The sequence below is a fragment of the Oratosquilla oratoria genome, chromosome 28 (genome assembly GCF_046742065.1).
Source record: "Oratosquilla oratoria isolate Oo_2021 chromosome 28, ASM4674206v1, whole genome shotgun sequence".
In the NCBI taxonomy this organism is placed as follows: domain Eukaryota; kingdom Metazoa; phylum Arthropoda; class Malacostraca; order Stomatopoda; family Squillidae; genus Oratosquilla; species Oratosquilla oratoria.
In genome coordinates, this window is record NC_134804.1 from 46,519,890 (window position 1) to 46,544,452 (window position 24,563).

Here is a 24,563-nt window from a genome sequence, read left to right on the forward strand (position 1 = left end):
TCTGTGTGGTGGCTGCATCTTAGATTATTTGCTTTTATGGCCAGGATTATTTTTTTGTTGCTATTGTTCTAAAGTTGGAGGGTGACAGCACAAAACTGTGTTCCTATCATTTTCACATGTTCTTCTATGAGGAGGATTTGTTTGCGTGTGTTGATATTCTGTACAGGAGGTTTTAGTATGTCCTATTATTATTCTTAATGCTTTGTTTTGCACAGTTTAGTGTCATGTTTATATTCTAGACTGCACAAAATCATGCCAGGAGGCATAGTTGTGTGGTTCTTATGAGCTGCTATTTATTTCTTTGTGTTGATCAGAACCTGTGCTTTACTACCTATCTTAGTATGTTTATTTCCTTGCTGATTTTTAATGTTAGGACCTCCATGTCTGGGTTATAACACTTGCATGTATCAAAAATAAATCTTTGAATTTATGGGCTCATCAAATGGAAGGAGCTGGTCATTCAATTTTACTGTTGGATGTTTCTTTGATTCATAGTTGTCTTGGGAGACCACTGTCGCCGATTTCTGAGGGGTGGCATCGATTTAGTTTTGTCTTGGTCATTGTTTTTGTAGTTGCTGTGTTTGGTTATTATCATTAAATGAGCTGCATTTGTAAGAATTTTGGTACAATGCTCTGGATTTGGTATGGGGAGATCACTTGTGAAAAATCTAAATAGTAACAAGTGAAAGTATTGATCCTTATAGTATGTCACAGTGCAACATATTCATTCTAATGATACTGTGTTTAGAGCCATGAAAAACATCCATCACTATTATTTTAGCATTCTAAAGCATGAAATGCTTCATTATACAACTGAACATGAATAAAACAAACTTTGGTATTGTGCATATGGTACTGGTAGCTTTTTTATACACATCACCTCCTTCACATTTTTAACAGCACACCGAGATAACAAAATATTGTCACTCTAACACATTAATGTTCCTGAAGAAACAAAAAATATTTCAACTGGACACAGACACAAATAAACACAATCAAAATACAATATTGTGCAGGAGATGACTTTTTTTTATCTTATTGTTCCACATGTATCCTTATATATTTTTGTACCCCATATGATGATATATTTAAATTTCAAGAATCCGAGAGTAATCTTTTATTATGGTGGTGAGTGAATGCAATATGCTTCATCCTTACACAAATAAACACAACACAATCAATCTTGTAGTACTGCATAAATTGAAACTCATTTTACCAACATATACATATCCTTTTTTGGGACCTTTCTCTTATTATTTCAACTTACTTTCATGTGAAAAGGTGGTGCAATCACAGTTGAGCTGATACAGAGAAATATTGGGTCCCATCAGGAGATCAAGTGTTAGTGAAGTAAGGGTTTTAATAGAGTGGCTGGGAGACATTTTATCTGATCTCCATCTTACATGACAACCACATTCAGGTGGTCAGTGATCAGTAAGTCATGTCTACAGGACTGGCTTAGCCAATGATGTTATGAACTCGTACTACATATGAGTATTTGTCCATGAGGAATAATGTCTGAATCTTGAAGAGATATGTGCTCCATGTCATGCTCCATCTATGGCCCATGGGCACTAAATAGACTTCAAGAAGCACCTTAATGCCTTTGGAGAATTGTGAGGCATCACTTGTACAGCCTTGTTTCGAATCAGAGATTTGTATCAAGATACAGTCAAAGCCTCTTACCAACTTCATTTGTGAATATCAATTTTGTCCACATACATGCCACTCTTCTCTAATGTTGATCTGACTCACTGGGTTGTTCACCAAAAAAACAGCCTTCAATGAAGGAGAATGTCAACCAACCCTGTCAAGAGCTATTTAGAATGGGGAGGTATGGTTATATGGAGACTTGCTTGGGAAACCTTTACTTTTCTTTTTAGGATATGTGCCCCGTGGGGCTACAGGGAGAAGGATGCCTTGGTGGATTAAAGAGTGTAATGAGGAATAGACATTTGGGAATGGATGCGAAGAGGAGACTGTATGAAGGAGTGATTGTGCCAACAGCACTGTATGGGGCAGAAACGTGGAACATAAGAGAAGAAGAGAGAAGGAGTTTGAATGTGTTTGAGATGAGGTGTCTGAGAAGTATGGTGGGGGTTACTAGGCTGGATAGAGTGAGAAATGAGGTGAGGAGGAGAACAGGGGTGAAAAAGGATTTGGGAGATAGAATTGATGAAAGAATATTAGGATGGTTTGGACACATGGAAAGAATGAGTGAAGAAAGACTAGTAAAAGAGGTATGGAAGGCAGATGTGGAGGGAGTGAACATGAGGGGACGTCCTAGGATGAGGTGGATGGATGGGGTGAAGGGGGCTTTGGGGAAGAGGGGAATGTCTGTTGAGGAAGGAAGGGAGAGGACGGAAGACAGAGGTGAGTGGAGAATGGTTGTATATGAATGATGTTGTGATTGCATGAGGAGGAATGGGCAGGGGGGTGGGGTAGTATGTGTGAGTAAATTTTGACGCAGCCCGAAGGGATTTCTCCCCGTCCTCTCCTTATATGCAAGGGGGACGGAGAGGGGGGGTCGCCGATTAAATGAAGCGGCCTTGCTGTGGATGTGCTGTGTCTTGCGACACTGCTTCTGACCCAGGGCGGTGGGCAGGGTGCAGGGATGACCCGTCATCCAGGAGGTGCTCAGATGAGAGGGAGGGTGGGAGGGGTGTGGAGTGTATTTAGGGATGAAATGGGTGGGAGTGTTTTTATGCCTTTCCCTTTTTGGCTACCTCCCTTGGAAGGGGGAAAAAGCCTTGGTATATGTATGTATGTATGCTTGGGAAACCTGTGATGAATAGCATTACCATGAGAATGAAGTGACATGCCCTCCAGCATATTTTGCTCATTGATGTCTCTTTCATTATCATCTTAGCTGCACCCTGAAGTAGGGGAGTGTTATCTTAAATAAAAACAATTCTTTCTAATACAAAATTCACTCAACTTAGAGAACACAGCATATCTCAAGGCACTCCTTGGTTCAACCCAGTGACCAATGTTATCACACCAAGAAACCTAACTCTGGTTATTGGCAAATGATATTGTTAGGATAGCACAAAATGTCCCTCCTCTTACTAACTTCCCTTCCCTTTTTATCCTTTGCTTTATGCTATTTATCTCTTCCCTACATATCTCAAGGCACTACCTGGTTCAAACCCAGTGACCAATGTTATCACACTAAGAAACCTAACTCTGGTTAATGGCAAATGATATTGTTAGGATAGCACAAAATGTCCCTCCTCTTACCAACTTCCCCTCCCTTTTTATCCTTTGCTTTATGCTATTTATATCTTTCCTACATGGGATCCATAACAGGTACCCAGAAGCAGTGGTGATGCAAAACAAATACTGAAAGAATCATCTCTCGGACACCCATCCTCAAAACTCGTTACCACCCTTACCTCCAACGGGAGCCTCACATGCTAAAGTCTCCAGACTGGGCCAAAGATATCTCTATCAACATTGATTATACCTCCTCCATTTTCATTTCACTTAAGGGGACTGGCTGATCAAAAGATGAAAATCTTTATTAATTGGGTTATTGCACAGAAATTTATGCCAGGAGTTAGGAACACCATATATATCTTTCCTAACCCAAAAAAACTAATCTGCAACCCTTTCATGTTTTGCCCCCCCCACCACCACCCTTTAAAAAAAATATATAATTTTCAAATGGCTACTCCTCCTATAATAATTGCTCTACATGAATAAAACTTATATGGTGGAAGGACCTCATCCAGACCTTCAAACTAATAGAGAGAAATTTTAGTTAAAGTAATTAGTTTGTGGAATTTTAATTTTTATATTTTTTCCCACCCCTTCCCCCTTCAAATAGGAAAAAAGAAATGGCAAAAATTAACCCTTTCAGATATTAAAAAAACGTTCTATTTCATCAATCAGGCAGATTTAGACATATTATGTGTGAATTTTCATTGAAATTGATTAAGATGTTATGGAGGAGTAGAAGTTTGAAGGTATAAAACTTAGGTTTTGAGATACGGGCCATCAAAGTTTTCACTAACTTTGAACCCCTACATACTAATATAAATAAGGGATATCGTGGCATTTCTTTATTTAGTTTTTTAGGCTTGAATGTTGATAATATTTAGAATAAAATTTATTCATATTCAGTCATATATGTTGATGTCCAGTCATATAATCTTCTGTCTTCTGGCTCCTGGTCCCCACCTGCATTTTAGGCAGGTTATTACATTAGGGTGTCATAGTTGCCATCACTACTCATTGTTGCCAGGTTTTCAGTTGAATGTTCCAGGAGCATATTCTTTTACACTTTTCTTTGTTTTTTCTCTCTCACAGTTTTGGGTTTCTTCTTCCTCAGACTCATCAACCGTCTTTGATCTTCCTGCATCGTTAGGGAGTGGTCAAGGGATGCAGAGCCTAATTTCAGGGCTTTCAATAAACTTGCCTGCTGATACCCAAAATTGTGATCCAGAATTGTTGCTTTGCACACAAACTGTAGTCTTGATGCCCCAGCAAACTTGGTCTTTTGAGCTCTCTTCGTCACAGTCTCCACTCATTCCTCATCACGCAGCTTCGTCAGTCTTGTCCCCATCCTCTTCTATACATGATTGATACATTCTAATTTGTTGACCTTGATGTTTTCGTAGGGGCCACGGTCATTGTTCAGTGCACAAACTGCATTGTGGGCGCTGGAATCCCCATCTCCAACAAAATTGACGTATCGGAATCCTAGAGACTCAGACCGTGCAAACATTCTTGTAGCTCCTTCTTGTTTCATTACTCCATGCTGGGGTCTATATATAACCTCTGATACAGAAACAAAGTTGCCAGAAGTCACTAGCAATAGCACTCAATCATTACAAATTATTGTTATTTATTGCAATAATATATATATTGTACTGACCAATACGTATCACAGGGCCGAGATGGTGTCGAGTTGGGGATTTATTTGCCATAACTACGAAAATAAGGCGAATTTTGATTAAATATTCCGCATACAGACTGTCAATTGCTATATGCAGATGTAGAAAATTTTTCCCAGTTTTTCCATTTTTTTCCCCAATTTTCATCGATTCTTGACCAGCCGGTCCCCTTAAGGAGAATTGGCAAGCAATGACTGATCCCTTCCTACTACTACTATAAGCTATTGATACAGAAACAGTCCAATATTTCTTCCCTGAGCTCTATGGGTGGGCCCATAGATCCCTGTCAGACACTATGGGGCAACAACTTTCTCGTCACTGAAATCTGGGGTGATTATTTCCCCTAAATCAATTATATTTCTACTTTTTTCCTTACAATGCAACCAATCCAATTTATAACAAGAACTTCAACATAGTTGAAAGCAATGTGTCATCTAATGCCAATGTTAACTACATGTACTATTCATCTTTACACTAACATAGCATTTCTACAGTTGTGGAGGAACCACATGTGGTGGCCTACAATACGAGACTACAATGCTACCCATTTTCAAAACCCATCAGCCCCGTCACCTCCATGAGGAGATGCAACACTGAGGAACCAACACTCAGTCTCCAGACTAGGCCCATGATCTCTTATCAACTTCAACTGTACTTTACACCTTTTCACACATGGAGAGCTAACAAGCAGTGATTATCCCCATTCCCTTACTACTTTCAGCAGATGACACAGAAACAAACCTACACTAATACAACACAACAGTATGGAGTTCCTCCCCAGAGAGATCTATGGGAGGGCCTGAGGGCCATTACCAGCTACGATGTGGCTACGGGTTTTCCCTTCCATGTAATTTGAGGTAACAATCAATCAACTAAACTAATCAATGGTCGTTTATTATACATAAACATCCCTGGTTGAATCTGTCCACTTTAATGTATAATCTATCTAGGAACAAAACTGTAGAAACTAGACTATATATAAAAAAGAAAAAAGGCATAACAAGTACATATAACACATATTCTGAAACAGCAGAAAGATGTTGAGCTGTAAGCCATTTTACTAGGAAACTATACTGAGGAACTGCTATGCAGAACTTACATTTCTGTGTTGTTTCTACACTAGCTCCTGATCGTCTCGCTTGGTTCACAGCCTGTAAGCAAAGAAACAAAATCAGATAGATTCATGTTCATCCTGAGGAACTAAGTATCTAACATACTAAAGAGCAAATATTGGTGTTTTGCTCAAGGTATGATATTGGAGAAATTGTAAAAATTTTACTCCTGTAAATGGACAGATAAAAAATAAAGGTTAAAAAAAAAAAAAGGTTCAAAATCTATTTTCTGTAACTCCAGAGAATTATAGCTTTCCTAGTGGCATGGTCATATGTTGTAATGTCTGCCAACTGTTTGGTTGGCACACAACCTAGCTATAGACCAAAAGGTCTCTCATCAGCATGCTCTTCATTTATAATACTTTGTTTTAAGGAAAGCCCCTCTACAAGCACTGCTCACAAACATTACACAAAAAGTACTAGAATGATTCAATATAAAAAACACAAACCAAAAAGAAGTCTTGGTTATCATAGACATAAACAAAGCATATGACTAGGTTCCAAAACACACTTTACTTAAAAATATCATCATGACATATATCTATAACAATGCCAAAAATATCATCAAGACATATATCTATAACAATGCCAAGATGTGGTTAACCAGCTTTAAAACAATAGGAATGCAAAGTAATCTAAAACAACTCTATCTAGGGTACAAAAAGACTAAACAATGGAACACCATTGCTGTTCAGGTTCTTCGTGAATGACCTACCTACTCCTGAACCACAACTAAACTTATATTTCCTCTCGTACACAGATGACTTGACAATAATAACCCAGCCCAGGAAATACAAAATAGCGGCAAAAACTCTCAAGTATACTTGAACAAACTGAAACAATGGCTCAAAAACAACAGAATGTAAGCATCATCTCAGAAAATAAAAGCAACATTCTCACTCCTGAGAACAGCAAAAACATAGTGAAACTAAATGGCCACACTTTTCCATTCTAAAGGAACCCAAAAATTCTTGGTCTAACATTTGATACTCATATGACATTCAGCCTACCTATCTAGAACCTGACTGTAAAAATAAACTAGAAAACCATCTCTAGCACATACTTTGGGAAATAAGGACACTAATTACCATCTATAAACAGTTCTTAGGATCTTCCCCAGAATATGCCTCCACAGCATGCTTCCCAACAATCAGGAAGACTGACATAAACAATTTACAAACATTCTCATGGATAACTGAAAATAATTACAGGATACACCAAAACCAACCCTATGGGACACCTACTTTCAGAAACCAAAATCTTTTCAATAGAACATATGAAAATGACAGTAACACAATTCCATGCCAGAACCCTAAACAACACACACACTTTACACTACACCTCACAAGCACTACCAACAGAATGCAACAAAAAATTACATCACACAAAACAAACTCACCCCCCAGATAACTAATCAAGCCCTCAAAGAAAGACCACCAAACTCAATTCTCCAACAGGAAATCCCAGATAGAAGTCCCTGAGAAAACCCTCCCACATCGTACTAGAACCACATTAGCATACCTACACTCAGGACACCATCAATCATTAAGACAGTACCAATACAGGAAAGACCTGGCCAGACTTACTCTGCCAAAGATGCAACCACCACACAGAAGACACAGAACACCTCACCCTACTATGTCCACGTTAACAATCCCCAGACAACACAATATCTCTTCTACAAGTGAGACTTGAGGCAATGGATTGATTGACTGAATGCCATGCTGCCAGCTATATTTGTTACCAAGATGTCCAGTATCTTCTGTGTGATGATGGCATCTGGGGCAACTTGGTTCTATGGCCAGGGCAGCTCAGTGTTGGTATTATTTTAATGCCAGTGTGGTTTACATTTAAATGTAAGACCTATCAATAAAAATAGACCTGGCCTAGTAACATATACTCACGCCTTACTTCTCCGCTCTGGACTTAAGTGTACTAATTAAAATTGCTTAGATAAACAGCAACTTTTCTGTAAGCATCATTGTGTGTGTGCAGCCTCTCAATGGCAATGCTGCAGAGGATGATGGATGCCCTCATTGTATCAAAGCTTCAGTGCCCTGTATGAAACATGACCATACATTAGACTTGTTTGAAATTCCACAAAATTTTCCCTAATCCATTTGGATTTATGGCCCACAGGGCAAAGTGCCTGATCTCCAGAACAACCTGAGAAATTACAAACCGTAAATATTACATGCCAGACATGCAATTATTGAAGACTACTTCATAACCAAAAACTAGTACAACTATACAATTAATCTGGTTTATATACTTTTGGAAATTCATTCTCTATATACTGGCAAATATGACCTACTCGCCCTCCATTCTGGCACCCTCTGGGCAACTCCACTATGCTCTTCATATCAAATAGTTTGCATTTTCTAAAAAATATTAAGCTCGTTATCATTCAGTACTAGCAATTACACAGTATGTATAAATTTCATATAAAAATTATAATCTTTAAATAAGAAATCAAGAGTGTGAAAATACCTGTGTACATACTAGGAATTTTTTTTATATTTTGGGTTTCAGACGATAATCACTCTTACCGTATCTTTGATTTTTCTTAATAATTAATTTATTCTAAACAAATCATACTAAATAATATATCAGTAACAACAAACAACGATACTGTACCGATCTATAAAATTTATAATTTCGTACAACACTCACCTAAGTGCCAATGTTTGACATAATCAATTTTACAAAATGGCCTTGCTTATTTTTTATTACATTTTTACCATTTTTAAGTTGAAGCATCATCAATCATATATAACTTTTTCCAATATTTAGAAATTGTTTCCACTACAACCTTTTCATATGAAAGACTGCTACTTTTTTTTTGTTTACAATGTTGACAGATTATTTCTGCAGTGGTTTCTATCTGTAGCGGTTACACTCCTGTTCCACATAAAAGAATTGAATGTTATTATAGAAAATCATTTAAAAAATGAGTCTAGATATTTTTTGCAAAAATGTTTTGCCAAATAATACGATCTGTCCCAAGTATAATATGTATTGCAGCCATTAAGATTTCTTTAATTTGTATCTATGCCAACATCTAGAAAAGTATCATTTTTTCAAATAATTTCAGGGAATGGAAATTCCCAATTTTCTGATTCAGGCCATGCAACTGTAACCACCACAGTCTCTGCTGCAAGCTTCCCACCAGCATGTTTTACACCCACATCAAGACGGCAAGAGCAAAGAAGACAATGATAATTACATTTCTTCAATACAAAGTATACCCTAGTTTAGTTTAAGTTAGGTTTGGTAAGACTAGATTATTACCATCACAAAATAAATATTTTTTATTTACTTGGCAGCATCAAAACAATTTTGCCAAGCTCAATTTTGATTTACATTCCAAATTTAAGGTTTTGACATTTCAATACTACTATCATTATTGGTTTCCAATAATTTCTTGTACAAAAATATTTGCTTCAGCAAAATTTATTTCTTAGGAGTACTGTATTTAATTAGCTATTGTCACTGAAATTACTGCCCATTTCTCCATATATTTACCAAAAAGTGCCAGAAAAATTTACCCAGAGGCCATAATATGACCAATGATTCTCATAAACATTCATACTTCTCACATACCATAGAGGACTGGAACAAACTACCGATATTTTTACAAGCTATCGAATGTAAAACAATAAGCTTACAATAACAAAGTAAACTCACTGTACCAACATTATGGTAACCCGACATAGACCACGTTAGTTCCTTATTGCCTCTATTCAAAGGTAAATTCTTTGCTGCTCCTCCAACTAAAAACAATAATAACCGTATTTAGAATCTGTAGCGTCCTATGGAATACATATTTATTGAGATCTTGATCGAAAAGTTATTACTAGCGCGAACAAAATCATCTGTCCTGCCAAAAGTGCCGTAGTAACTTTGAATGAGGCGTGGATATCATCGACTTCTTTTGGTCCCCACAGTCTTAAATTATGTTGATGTGTGATATTACCTGTTCTGACTTTAACTGAGATGCCTTCTGCGGCTTCTTGCGAATTACCGTAACTGTGTCCCAATCAGAATCACCCATTTTATCACAATATAATCTGAAACTTCTGGAATGTCTTCGTCAGAGACTGCACAATTCATATGAAATACACTTTATTTACAAAAGCACAAATTTTAAAAAATGGATTACAATATCTAATATAATATATTAAAAATAAAATAGAATTAGAATACGAAAGGTTCAGAATATATGTTAACTTATGATAATTCAATATTTTTATGAAATGCACGGCAGCATTTAAACGTCTTAAAACAAGCCACAGAAAACTTGTATGTGAAGGAGTAACTATAATTTATATACATGCCTTTTATAATTAATTAACTAATTCAAGCTCTATCGTAGAAGTACAGTACTAGTTATATAATTACAATTACCACAATTATGGATAAACCATGATTAGTTCTACTATTAGAATTATTATTTTATAATAACTTGATTAGCAATTGTAGAATCTAGGTCTCTAGGAGGACAAATATTGACGAGGGTGATGCAATGCTCTGAATTGTTGTTATTATTATTGTTATTTTTATACAGTTTCCTTTTTCGCAATTATTCTCCACTGAGTATGGCCTGATTTATACAGAACTTGACAATTTCCATGCACATTGTACATAGTTCCCTTGTTCCAAATAATTCCTCAATGAGCTGAAGAACTTCCCCAAATGTGTTATTACTTTTTTTTTTTTATCGGGATGTCTGTTCTACTTAAGTTTCTTCAGGGAGTTTCTTCTTTTTTCAAAAGACCGCATTCGAAAGGTCCTGAAAGTAGGTCTATAACGAGGCGAATGATAACACACGACAAGTTATTTGGAGACTGGTAATGCAGTACCAACAATATAATCTACCAGCAAAAATAACGTAGAAGAAATGGGTTATTCTGTTCCAAATTTCGGCGAAATTCTATCGAATATGAAATTAAACGTCGGAATCAACGAAACTAACTTACATTGACAATGAAACCAACATGAACGGTGCGAGAAATACTTCAGGGCAAGGTTATATTTTTTCCATTTATTCTAAAAACTATAGCATATCTGCTCTGTAAACAAATTATACTTATTTTAAAATCTTAAGACCACATAAATTTAATAGAAAATGGAAATCAAAACAAAACAAAGGTAGTAAAAAACATCACTACTGGCCAGTCTCAATGGTCGATACTGCATCTCCTAACGTGGTGGAATGTTTTGTCAAGCAAGAAATAGTCAATCACTTGACCAATGATAATACTCTTATCAAAGTGCAACATAGTTCCTGAGATAAGAGAAGCTGTTTTACCAATTTCCTCAATTAATTTTGAACAACTAATATTGTCGACAATATAGAGTGTAGACGACGTTTTCTTCGACTGACGACTGGCAAACCGTTGTACAATGGAATAAAATATAAATGTTAACAGAGCTGGGAGCGTTACCGCCTGAGAGATAGTGCGTTACCACTGGATAAGTAGTGCGTTACAGAAAAAAATATATATGTATGTATGTATACATAAACGCATTGTATATACATATATGTGTGTATAATACGCATTGACGGAAATGTACCCTAGATTTTTTGGTAACGCACTACCTGTCCGGCAGTAACGCACCCACCTCTGCGAATGTACTAAGCGAAGATATACAAGTTACCAGAGATGTACAAGGCGGTTAGGTATACAAGGGATCAGAGATGTACAATACGAAAATAGGTGTACAAGGGATCAGATATAAACCCTGATTGACAAGTTTCCTGTCTGGTGTATGTTGATATCCTGCGTTTCATTCAGGTAGGACATTCCAATGTTAGATGAACCATTCATGCCTAAACATCACGAGATCAAATTATACATACATACAAATATATTATGTATGTATGTATATATATATGTGTGTGTGTGTGTGTGTGTGTGTGTGTGTGTGTGTGTGTGTGTGTGTGTGTGTGTATTCACTTGGTCTTTGGATCACGTGTTGGACTCGTGATCGACAGATATTTCCCTCCTGGAAGAGAGCTCAGAGCTTGTAGGTCCGATCTATGGGTAATGATATGACCTTGCACACACACACACACACCCAACTCTCCGCCCACGAGAGTCAGAGTAACGACTCGAAACGCAGCGGTACCGAAATAATTTCGGCCCTGGGCAGGATTCGAACCAAGAACTGCGGGCCACTATGGTGGCAGTTCAGCGCTCTACCAACTACGCTGTGTGTGTGTGTGTGTGTGTGTGTGTGTGTGTGTGTGTGTGTGTGTGTGTGTGTGTGTGTGTGTGTGTGTGTGTGTGTGTGTATTTACCTAGTTGTATTTTACGGGAAGGGGAGCTATGCTCGTGGGGTCCCGTCTTCATATCTCATTTTATGTAAACTATTTTTAAATTCATGTATTGTTTTTGCACACACCACTTTCTCATCTAACTTGTTCCAACTGTCTATTACTCTGTGTGGAAAGTGTGTGATGGGTCATCCCTGCACCTTGCCCACCGCCCTGGGTCAGAAGCAGTGTCGCAAGACACAGCACATCCACAGCAAGGCCGCTTCATTTAATCGGCGACCCCCCCCTCTCCGTCCCCCCTAATAATAATAATTATGATAATAATGATAATAATAATAATAATAATAATAATAATAATAATAATAATAATAATAATAATAATAATAATAATAATAATAATAATAATAATAATAATAATAATAATAATAATAATAATAATAATAATTTTATCTGGCAATAAACCAAATACATCAAATGCAGATAATAGAAAAAACACAGTTCGAAATTACAATTACAATTGCCGAGGATAACACAAAAAAGCATGTAAGCTTATTTCCATTGCTGTACATACACCAAATTCAGAAACCAGAGAGAAACGACAATGAGTGTCGGTAAATCTAACAGCAAGAGATTAGACAAAGAGACAGACAATATCGACCCAAAACGTGAAGAGAATTGTTCTGCAAATGACTCGGCGTTTGCTTAGTCAAGGTCTTAGTGATCTAGATTAAAGACGTGAACAGTAAAGAACATTGTAACTATTGTTCTGATTCTACATCTTTTTAGAAAAGAGATTTTAGACGAAAGTAGGGGAATGTACAATGAGATGTTCATTGTCTTCTGTATCGTGGTTGCATCCGAGGCAAATTTAACCAATTGTTCACAGACTACATACAAATTAGACCTGATTATCATAAGATTGCAAAGGAGCAATTAGCATATATTTCAATGTTTGGTAATTATTTTGACTAATGGACAACTTGTACTTGGCTCAGGTAATTCCTGGAATTCACAATTAAACAGAACATACTTGATCTAGTTTTGACTAACAGTACATAACTAGTACATAGTTTACGTTCATAAAACAGCATTCTCAGATCACAACATGATCGAAGTGACAAAAGTTTCAGTTAATACTGTGAATAACATTCTCCCTAAACGACCATTGTCCAATTATAAATTAGCTCTTAGACAGCTTCACTTCTTCAGTGATAATTTCAACAGGGAACTACTCGACCAATTTCTACGAGAGGCAAATTGGGATGTGGTGCTGATACCGGAAACTACAGTTAACGAAATGCTGGACATCTTTTCTTAACCGTTGTACTAGGGTGTGTATGTCTGTCATACCGATGAGGATATTACGTGAGGGTAAAATCCCAAAGAAACAGGAAGGTGCTCATGAGGAAATGAGGTAAGCTGTGAAGGAAAATTCAGTGACCTTCACTCACTGATGTAATAAAACACGAAATCAACCAGCAAATTGTAGACATTTAACTGAAAAGAAAGGAATAATCTCTGTATTATAAAGGATTACAAAGGCGGAGCATGCCGACAGGAGACCTTCTGGTTCAGATCTAGGTCAGATGCGAAAAAATCATAATAATGATAAACAAATAAATGAATAGATAAAAACTATAATAATGTAAATAGTAAAAAAATACATAAATGAATGCATACGTATAGTTAAATAATAAACAAACAGTTGAATAGTAAATAATAATAAATTGGCGTATAACTAATAATAAATAATCAAATAAACAATGATAAACAAACGGACAAATGATAACAAAACAAATAAACAAATAATATAAAATAAATGATAGTCATTACAATGTCATGCTTAGGTGTTTATCTAAATGATTCTTAAAGCTTCGAACTGAACTACATTGCACTGCCTCTGCAGGAAATTTATTCCATTCATTAACTACACGGTTGGCGAAGTTGTTTCTACCCACTTCTAAATTAAATATATTTCCGGACAGTTTGAGACCATTGTTTCTTGTCTGATTCTCATTCAGTGTGAAAATTTTGTCACTTTTGATGTTGTCAATTCCCTTTAGAATCTTAAACACCTGTATCAAGTCACCTCTGAGTCTACGCCTTTTTAGGGAAAACAGATTCATATGTTTTAGTCGATTTTCGAATGATTTGCTTTTGATATTTAGAATCAGTTTTGTGGCTCGCCGTTGTACTTTTTCCAATCTGCATGAACAGGAACTAGACAGCCAGACAACAGTAGCTCTAATAAAAACAAAATTCATTTTTTTATGCTTTTGCAAAAAGGAAACTAAAAACAAAGGAAGGTATAGGTCCCTCATAAACCACGATGGACAGATTGTAAAGGAAGACAGGGGTATTACTGAAGCACTACGGCTACAGCACAAGAGTGTGTTCAGCACACCACCAGACGAGAACATAATTGATGCCCCTGCCGAGTATTTTGGAGAAAACCCATCAACAATATCAACAGATATCACTTTTACAGTACAAGATGTTGAGGCTGCTATGAAAGAATTGAGAATAAACTTTACTGCCGGACCAGAAAATATATTTTCAATTTTATTGGATATGTTGCAAAGCACTTGCACTACCCTTACACAAAATATATACGAGGTCATTAGACACGGGGTAAATTCCTGACCTACTGAAAAAAGGTATAGTTGCCCCAATCTACAAGGTAGGCTCGAGAAGTGAGAACAAAGAAAAAAACTACAGACCAGCGGTCTTAACATCTCATATCACAAAGATAATAGAGAGAATATTGAGAAAAAGGATTACCCAATATCTGCTGTGTAATAACAAATTCAATGAAGGACAATACAATTTTCGTAGTGGTAGGTCATGTGTATCACAACTACTCCAGCATGATGATATACTACTTGAAACTTTCAATAAGAGTACTAATGTAGATGTTATATTCCTTGATTTCGCCAAAGCGTTCAAGACTGTAGACCATGCTATCCTGCTAAGAAAGGCTAAATATTTAGGAATTGGAAGGAAAATATGTCTATGCTGGCACAGTTTCTTACACAACAGGAAACAGATGGACCATGTCAATGATGCGTTGTCTGATAGTTCCCACGCTGCAAGTGGTGTTCCCCAGGGATCAGTACTTTAACCCTTACTATTTTTAATGACGGTTGGAGATATAGATAAATATATTAGGTACTCACGAGTGTCATCCTTTGCCTGCTACATTATAAAGTCTCTAGCAGATACAGGAAACCTACAAGAAGACCTTAATTCCATAATTGAATGTGCAAAAGAAAATAATATGAAATTTAACATCGAAAATTTGAGCTGATTCGATATGGAATTAATGAACATTGAAAAGTAATGTTCTACTGAGCATATGAACATGAAATAAATGAGAAGAACAACATAAGGGACCTTGGCATTAAACTCAATCATGAACTAAACTTTGGAGAACATTTGGATAATATTACGAAGACTGCAAACCTGCAGATGGGCTGGATTTTACGCACTTTCAGAGCTCGACAGCCTGAAGACCTACTAACCTTCTGGAAGTCGCTCGCACTCTCGAAACTTGAATATGTCTGTCAACTATGGCCACCAAACAAAATCTGCGACAATACACAACTTGAACAAATTCAAAGGGTGTTCACTCGAAAAGTAAATAATGTAACAGACCAAGATTATTGAACTAGAATGTAAACACTGAAACTTTACTCGATGCAGCGCAGAAGAGAACCGGTATGTATATGCCATCATTTATATGTCGAAAATATTAGAGAAGAAACTGCCCAACCCTACTGCTGAGACCTTCATGAAGATCAGGGAACAGTATCGTCTAAGATTGTGGTTCTTCACCTGGGATATCTGTACCTTCAAAGGATACGAAACCTTGAACCTGGGGGTACGAGACATGATAGCCAGTGTAATGTTACTGTATATTTACAATGAGAAAGCAAATCAAGGTTTGTATCACTAATCCTTTTCATATGTTTGCATTGTATTTGTATTGGATGGGGGTACGAGAAAGTTTTCTGAGATATCAAGGGGTACGGGCATTGAAAAATAGGTTAAGAATCACTGATCTAAGACATGGGTGATCGTGCAGCAGAAGACTACCCGAAGATGTCTCTCAATCACTTAGATCCCTCCACGCAAACATTTTTACATGTGAGGGACTCAAACCATCCAACTGCCTGCCAAGAAGAACCAGGGATCTGTCCAGGTGGAGTACTGAAGTCTTCAAGAAAGCTTTGGACAGGTTCCTGAAAGGGATACCAGATAAACCACCTATTCTGCATGCACCTGGACATTGGATAGCTGAGAGGAATAGTATACCAATCCAGTTAATTTACCTCAATAAGGAAGCATAATAAAGAAAAAAGACAAGAGAAAACAAGACAAGGAAAGACTATTACTGCAGTTTACTGTCGTAACTACGCAATTCGTGGCGACGCTGTCGAACGTGCGTTGCACGACATGACGTAATAACATTTGTCATCTTCGACAACTTTACAAAAGACAGCCTTGTGATGAATTTTCCTCGTCCTTTATTTGTCCTCTTCGACTCTTTTCCTTCTCCAAGTCACTAAATTACATGCGCTATAATTCTTCGTGCAAAAAGGAAATATAAACTTCAATTTCCACATTGGAATACAATTATGCAAAAGCACGTACACGGCCGTGCGCATATGCAAAGAAAACGAATTAACGTAGTAGCGTTATATACAATATATATATATATATATATATATATATATATATATATATATATATATGTATATGTGTGTGTGTGTGTGTGTGTATTCACTTGGTCTTTGGATCACGTGTTGGACTCGTGATCGACAGCTATTTCCCTCCTGGAAGAGAGCTCAGAGCTCGTAGGTCCGATCTATGGGTAATGCTATGACCTTGCACACACACACACCCCCAACTCCCCGCCCACGAGAGTTGGAGTAACACCCCTCAGCGCTGCGATACTGATATTATTTCAGCCCCGGGCGAGAATCGAACCCGGACCTCCGTAGTGGCAGGCCAGAGCTCTAACCACAGCGCCATGTGTGTGTGTGTGTATGTGTGTGTGTGTGTGTGTGTGTGTGTGTGTGTGTGTGTGTGTGTGTGTGTGTGTGTGTGTGTGTGTGTGTGTGTGTGTGTGTGTGTGTGTGTGTGTGTGTGCGCGCGCTTGTGATTCGCCATGGTCTTGGATCACGTGTTGGACTCGCGATCGATAGCAATTTCCCTCCCGATAGAGAGTTCAGAGGTCATATATGATCGATCTACGTATGGATAATGCTGTGACTTTTATACGCATACACACCCCCAACTCCCCGCCCACGAGTTGGAGTAACGACTCGCAGCGCAGCGATACTGAATTTATTTCAGCCCTGGGTGGGATTCGAACCAGGACCGACGTAGTGGTAGCCGGGAACTCTATCACTGCGCCACGAGTTGTGTGTGTGATTCACAATGGTCTTGGATCACGTGTTAGATCGTGATCGACAGTTATTAATCTCCCGAATGTGAGTTCAGAGCTCATGTATGAATGCTCTATGGGTAATGTTGTGAACTTACACGCACATACACACACACGCACACACACAACTCCCTGCCCACGAGAGTTGGAGTAACAACCCGCAGCGCAGCGATAGAGAAATTGTTTTAGCCCGGGGCAGGATTTGAACCAGGACCGCCATAGTGGCGGCCGGGAACTCTACCACTGCGCCATTGTGTCGTGTATGAGTGTTTATGTGTGTATAATTACCTAGTATTTACCTAGTTGTAGTTTAAGGGAAGAGAGCTATGCTCGTAGTGACCCGTGTATGTTTGTGCACGAAACTGTTAACACAATGATTTGGCCTTATAGCATTGTTACATATTTTTCCTCGATTGAACAAAATCACTTAATGGTAATCAGTGAAGCAATTGCGGATCAGACAATAAATGAGATATGGATGAAAAATACTTTGGACATTTTATTTTTACTATGGGCTTAGGAAGCCACTTGAACGTTTAAAAAAAATCTAAAACATTCTATTCAGCTCGGCGTAAGGGGTTCACAATTAGTTCTAAGAACCGTGGAATCACTTCGCATCCTACAGACCCAAGCGGCAATGTTTTCCTGTTTGACTGCGGTTTTGCCCGTCACCGCCCAATGCTGACGTCGATGGCAATGTACTCATGCCGCATCTGCTAAATGGCAGAAATTGTACTGCTCCAGTACCAGCGTGTGTGTGTATATATATATATATATATATATATATATATATATTATATATATATATATATATAATATATATATATACATATATATATATATATATATATATATATATATATATATATATATATATATAATATAAATATGAATATATATGTATATATATATATACATATATATATATATATACATATGCGTATATAATATATGTATATATATATACATATATGTATATATACATATGTATATACAGTATATATATATATATATATATATGACGTAAGCGGAGTAGGAAACACAGGACTTTTAGTCTTGAGTTTATTCCTGACTAGTTTCGCAGGTATGCTTTTTCAAAAGAATGGGTTTACAAGCGGGCTGTGGGCATTATATACATGGGGTGGACCTCACTACCTCCTCGTGTTACCATAGTTGGTGACGAGTGTGAACATTACATTGTGGTTAATGTAATAATGATAAAGTTTAACAATTAAATATGATGACAACACTAATAACGAAGAAATTAATATTTATTGTAACAATAATAATGATAACAATGATAATAAAAATGAAAATTCTAAATATCTAAATATATAATAATAACAATAATACAGATGATGATGATAACGAAAATTTAAATATTAAATATATATATACATATATATATGTATATATGTATATATATATATATATATTTATATGTATACATATCACAACTAACACCACAGTCGGACGAAAGAAAAAGTTGCGTAAGCGGAACTATATATTTCGATTGCTACCTGCAATCCTCTTCAGTAGTACAAAGTGGCAGGGAGGAGGCTATCTTAAGTAGCAACCTCTTACAAAAGAAAGGGAACATGAGAAAATAAAGAACATCACTGCCCCAACCCTAGTTGACCTGAGGTTGACACGAGGTCGGGTCAGGGGGAGGGGGAGGAAGCTTGTTGACAATATTTTTGGTGATGAATAGTCCTGAAATGATGTCTGGGGTCCATTGACCCTTGGAAATATTCATCGTGGGCAGATAATCAATTAATGTTGATTCCACCATTTTCCTTCTGAACCCACACCCTGATTTATAAATGAGATCAGATTTCTCCCAGTCCATCCGGTGATTAAATTTATTAACGTGTTGAAACACTGCTGAATTTATTTGGCCATATCTAATCGACCTTTTGTGTTCATTTAATCTTGTCCGTAGGTCTCTCCCCGTCTGGCCAATGTATGAAAGGTTACAATCTTTACATGGAAGGGAGTAAACACCGGGGATATGTTCTTCCTACAACCTCTGGTGAACATTAACAACTTTTTTATTAATAGTATTAGGGTAGTTATGAATTAAATTTTCTTTCTCTTTGGGAAGAAACTTGGACAATTGACTGATGGACTCTGAGAAGGGGATGACTAGGGGATTTTGTCTCTCTTTTTTTGACTTTTGTCTCTTTTTTAATTGATTATCTGCCCACGATGAATATTTCCGAGGCTCAATGGACCCCAGACATCATTTCAGGACTATTCATCACCAAAAATATTGTCAACAAGCTTCCTCCCCCTCCCCCTGACCCGACCTCGTGTCAACCTCAGGTCAACTAGGGTTGGGGCAGTGATGTTCTTTATTTTCTCATGTTCCCTTTCTTTTGTAAGAGGTTGCTACTTAAGATAGCCTCCTCCCTGCCACTTTGTACTACTGAAGAGGATTGCAGGTAGCAATCGAAATATATAGTTCCGCTTACGCAACTTTTTCTTTCGTCCGACTGTGGTGTTAGATGTGATATGTATATATATTCCCTTTTTGGCTACCTCCCTTGGAAGGGGGGAAAAGCCTTGGTATATGTATGTATGTATATATATACATATATATATATATACATATATATATATATATATATATATAATGAAAAATCGGATATAATACAAATTCACAATTGGGTTCAAAACAAGATTGTAGTAACTATAGAGGTGTCAGCCTATGTTGTGTATAACATAAGATATTTACAAAAATCTTATTAAATAGCCTAAAACCGACATCAGAGAGACTATTAGAGGAAAACCAGGCTGTCCTCAGAGGAGGGAGATCGACAATTGACTAGATATTAAAAAAAAAAAAAAAACTTAACCGAAGAATACTGGGAATACGACAAAGATCTATTTCATTTGTTCGTTGATTTTAAGCAAGCTTATGAGTTAAGACAGTGTCCACTGACCATCTACGTGGCATATTCTGCGAGAGTTTGATATACAGATAAAGTTTATCGCCTTAGTTAAGGCGTGTCAAGTTGGTAGCAAATGCCTCGTCAGAGTGGGTAGACGAATTACAGAATATTTTGATGTCGACAGTGGGGTGAGATAAGGGTATATTAAGAACATAAGGATGAAGGAGACTGCAAGAGACCATAAGGCCTACATTAGGCCCCTTCTGTTGAACCTAGTGCTGGAGAAGGCAGCGAGAGTAAGCATAAATGTACCACAAGGAACAATGCTGAATAAGTGTACAGATAAGCTGTTGGCATATGCTGACGACGTGGATGTGGTGGCGGAAGAAGTGAACAGGATATAAGACATATGTGCACCGTCATTTAATTATTCATTTATTATTTTATTTCATTTCATTCATTCATTTATCTATTTATTTATTTGAGTGAGAGAATGGGAATAAGGTGTAATGAAGGAAAGACCAAATTACTACAAATATCGAGAAGAAATACGATTACAGAAGATATCCCGGTGGACAATCTCAGGGTAGAAATTGTGGAGGAATTTAAATATCTAGGACCAATACTGAAGCATGAAAACATATTAGATAAAAAAATAAGGAAAGAATAGCTTATGGTGAACCAAATTTATCTTTTCACTAACTTCAGTAATAAATAGTAGAAGTATTACTAGGAAAACGACGCAAATGGAACACAGAAAGATGTTGGGATTCGAACCCTGACCTGTGCGTGCATAATCACTGTGGAGTTGTATATGATAAAGAGGAAGGACATTAGAGAAGAATGCACATAGCATATATCCAAGAAATGACTGGATAATGTCGGATTCAAGGTATTGAACGATCAAGGATAGTACGATGGGCCTGACACTTTCCCAGGAAGTGGGATGAACGATTGCCCAGGAGGGTCATGAACGGCAGTGTATACACACACACGCACACACACACACATACATATATATATATATATATATATGTGTGTGTGTGTGTGTGTGTGTGTGTGTGTGTGTGTGTGTGTGTGTGTGTGTGTGTGTGTGTGTGTGGGGGTGTGTGTGTGTGTGTGTGTGTGTGTGTGTGTGTGTGTGTGTGTGTGTGTGTGTGTGTGTGTGTGTGTGTGTGTGTGTGTGTGTGTGTGTGTGTGTGTGTGTGTGTGTGTGTGTGTGTGTGTGTGTGTGAATGAATAAGCAAACGAAAAAATAGGTAAATAAAATAATTAGGTAAATAAATAGATAAATAGGTAATTATGTAAATGTGAATAAATAAATAAACAAATAAACGAGCCAATAAATGGATGATAAATGAATAACTAAATAAATGTGAGAATAAACAAATGAATTAATAAATAAATACACAAATAGATAATTAAATATGTGTATGAATTAATTGAATAGATAGATAGATAAGTGAATAAATAAATACATGAATGAATAGATAAGAGAAAAAATTAATATTTGAATAAAGATACATAAATAGATAAATCGAAAAATGAATGAATAATGAAATATACAAAATCAATAAACAAATAGATATATACACAAATTGATAAATTAATCCTGCCACTGAAGCAGCGTTGATTTCACTGTAATCTAATACGTAATTTCTAAATCGTGATGGACTGACTGTGCTCTTCACCATGAATTGTGGAAACGATTCAACAGCTTTTCTTCCTCCATGCCCCCATCCCTCTGTGGGGTATACCCAGCACACAGGAAAAACAAATACGCTAGGCTGAGCATGCCAGCGTCGTCTTCTTGGAATGCAACGCATCTGGTCGATATTGTAAGGAGGTATAATTTCATTCACGACTTTGCATGGTACTGTGTCTTGGATATATCTGGAAAAATAGATAAATCAAATGCCTTCTACGCAAATTTAAGATTTACTGTTGAATAATTATTTATATCGTTAGAAAATAAAGATTTAGTTTCGGGAAAACAAATAGTGAAATGCCGTCTGTTCAAATGGCAATTCTACAGTAATGTTGCAACATACTTGACCGTCGTCTGAAAATAAAATGTCTACTTTTTCTTTATATAACACATAATACTGTATTTTTGTCGTGCCTTTTTCACCCCTGCGACCTTAACCTGGCACAATTCGTATAGGAATAGTTAAAAAAGAAGAAGAAGAAAAAAGGAAAGGTGGTAATACTGGAAGACGCAGCCAAGAGGCGGGGGTGGCTCGAGGGGAGGGGAGTGGAGTCGATGCTATAGCTCCCAACTCATCCCCGACTTCCCGCTTCTGACAAGAGGTCAAGAGTGAAAGAAAAAACAAGCTTAACAATATAAGCAATTGCTGATATTTCTTTATCTTATTAGAAATAACTACAAGATCAAGATTAAAAGAAAAAGAAATGCTTAGCAATATAAGCGACTGTTGATATGTCTTCATCTTAGTGGAGGTACCATTCAAACATCAACGCAATTTTCTCGTAGTTCCAATATTATCAGTTATATTGCCATTAATTACATTATCCTCTGTATCATTCTGAATGGAAATTTACTGTCCACATATAATAAGTACTTTAATACATGTTTTTCTTCCAAATAAAATCAAACGAATAAAGAAAAAGACTCGGGTATAAATGTTTTTTATGCCGTCGTATTTCATTCATATTTATAATACCATTTTCTATATCCATTATGTTTGGTGCCGACAATTGAGCGTTCGTTTGAGTGAAAACGACTTCGGTTACAATATTCTGTATTTCAAATCTCCAAACAACAAATTATCATTCCATCATACAAAGCAAAGCTAAATGATGAACTACGAGATTTTAAACCCATACAAATATTAGTCATACCGTTGAAATGTCCTTAGAGAAACCTAGATTTCTGTAAGCGAAGTCATATTCTAGTTATTCAAATGGAGGTTGGAGGTAGGATGTGGGAGGAAAAATAAACCAGTGTGAAGACCCTGTGAAGTGTGAGAACGCCTCTACAGCTAAATTGAGCGATGATGAACGAGAATTTTTTTTTCCCGGGTAATTCCCATCTACAACTCTATCTCTCTCCTCCCATTTCCCTTCCTCTCCTCCTCCCCCCTCCACCGGTCCCCTCCAGTTGCCGAGCCCATACCTCCACAGTAAGAAAAATTGTTTTTAATGTCTGTTATATTTTTGTACTACACTCTCATCATGAGGTATAAGTGATACTTAGAACAAAATAAAAATATGATGTATATGTGTGTGTGTGTGTGTGTGTGTGTGTGTGTGTGTGTGTGTGTGTGTGTGTGTGACCGTGAGTGCGTGCGTGCGTGCGTGTGTTTGTGTCCATGCGTTGTGTACATGCGTGCGTGCGTGCGTGCGCATGCGTTTTTGTGTATGTGTGTATGTAGTGAACATGCGTGTATTTATCTAATTGTACTTCCCCAATTATAATATAAAGGAAAATCAACTCAATTTCCGGAGTTTCTATTTTTCACCAAAATATCATACCTACTTTTGCCTTTTTCTTGTAGTCTTAGTTTAGACTATTTCAACTACTAAGCTGTTCTAGGAATTGATACATCTAATTGGAAAACTATATTTCTTAAAAAAAATTAAATCCATTCAATCTTATATGCATCTTTTACTTTATGTGAAGAACATACCATTGCTGCATATTCCAATCTAGGGTGTATCAGTCATTCTACATATATTTTCATGATCGCCTGATTGTAGAGTATAAGAATACATTTTCATGCTCATTAAAAGTCAATATGTTTTAACCATAATGTCGCTGACCTTGTGACCTTCCCTCTCATATATTTTTCTTCTCTTGTTTTTTAATTTCCCATTGAGTAATTTACTGATATTTTTTTTAGCTTTTACTCATTTCCAACTCTGAACATTTTGGCATTAAAATTTATCTTTTATACTTGGCCCTCTGTG

At 36.9% G+C, this 24,563-nt stretch overlaps 1 protein-coding gene across 1 annotated transcript in view; it reads right to left on the reverse strand.

Moving 5' to 3' along the window:
- mbf1 (multiprotein bridging factor 1) overlaps positions 1-10,137 on the reverse strand; it is a 28,254-nt gene extending 18,117 nt beyond the window's left edge. The window contains exons 1-2 of the mRNA XM_076211415.1: positions 9,987-10,137; positions 5,998-6,049 (exon numbers count right to left, since the gene is read on the reverse strand). Coding sequence (XP_076067530.1) covers positions 5,998-6,049; positions 9,987-10,064 — 130 coding nt within the window. The 5' untranslated portion in view covers positions 10,065-10,137. The remainder of the gene's footprint in view (positions 1-5,997; positions 6,050-9,986) is intronic.
- Between the last annotated feature and the right edge of the window lie 14,426 nt (positions 10,138-24,563).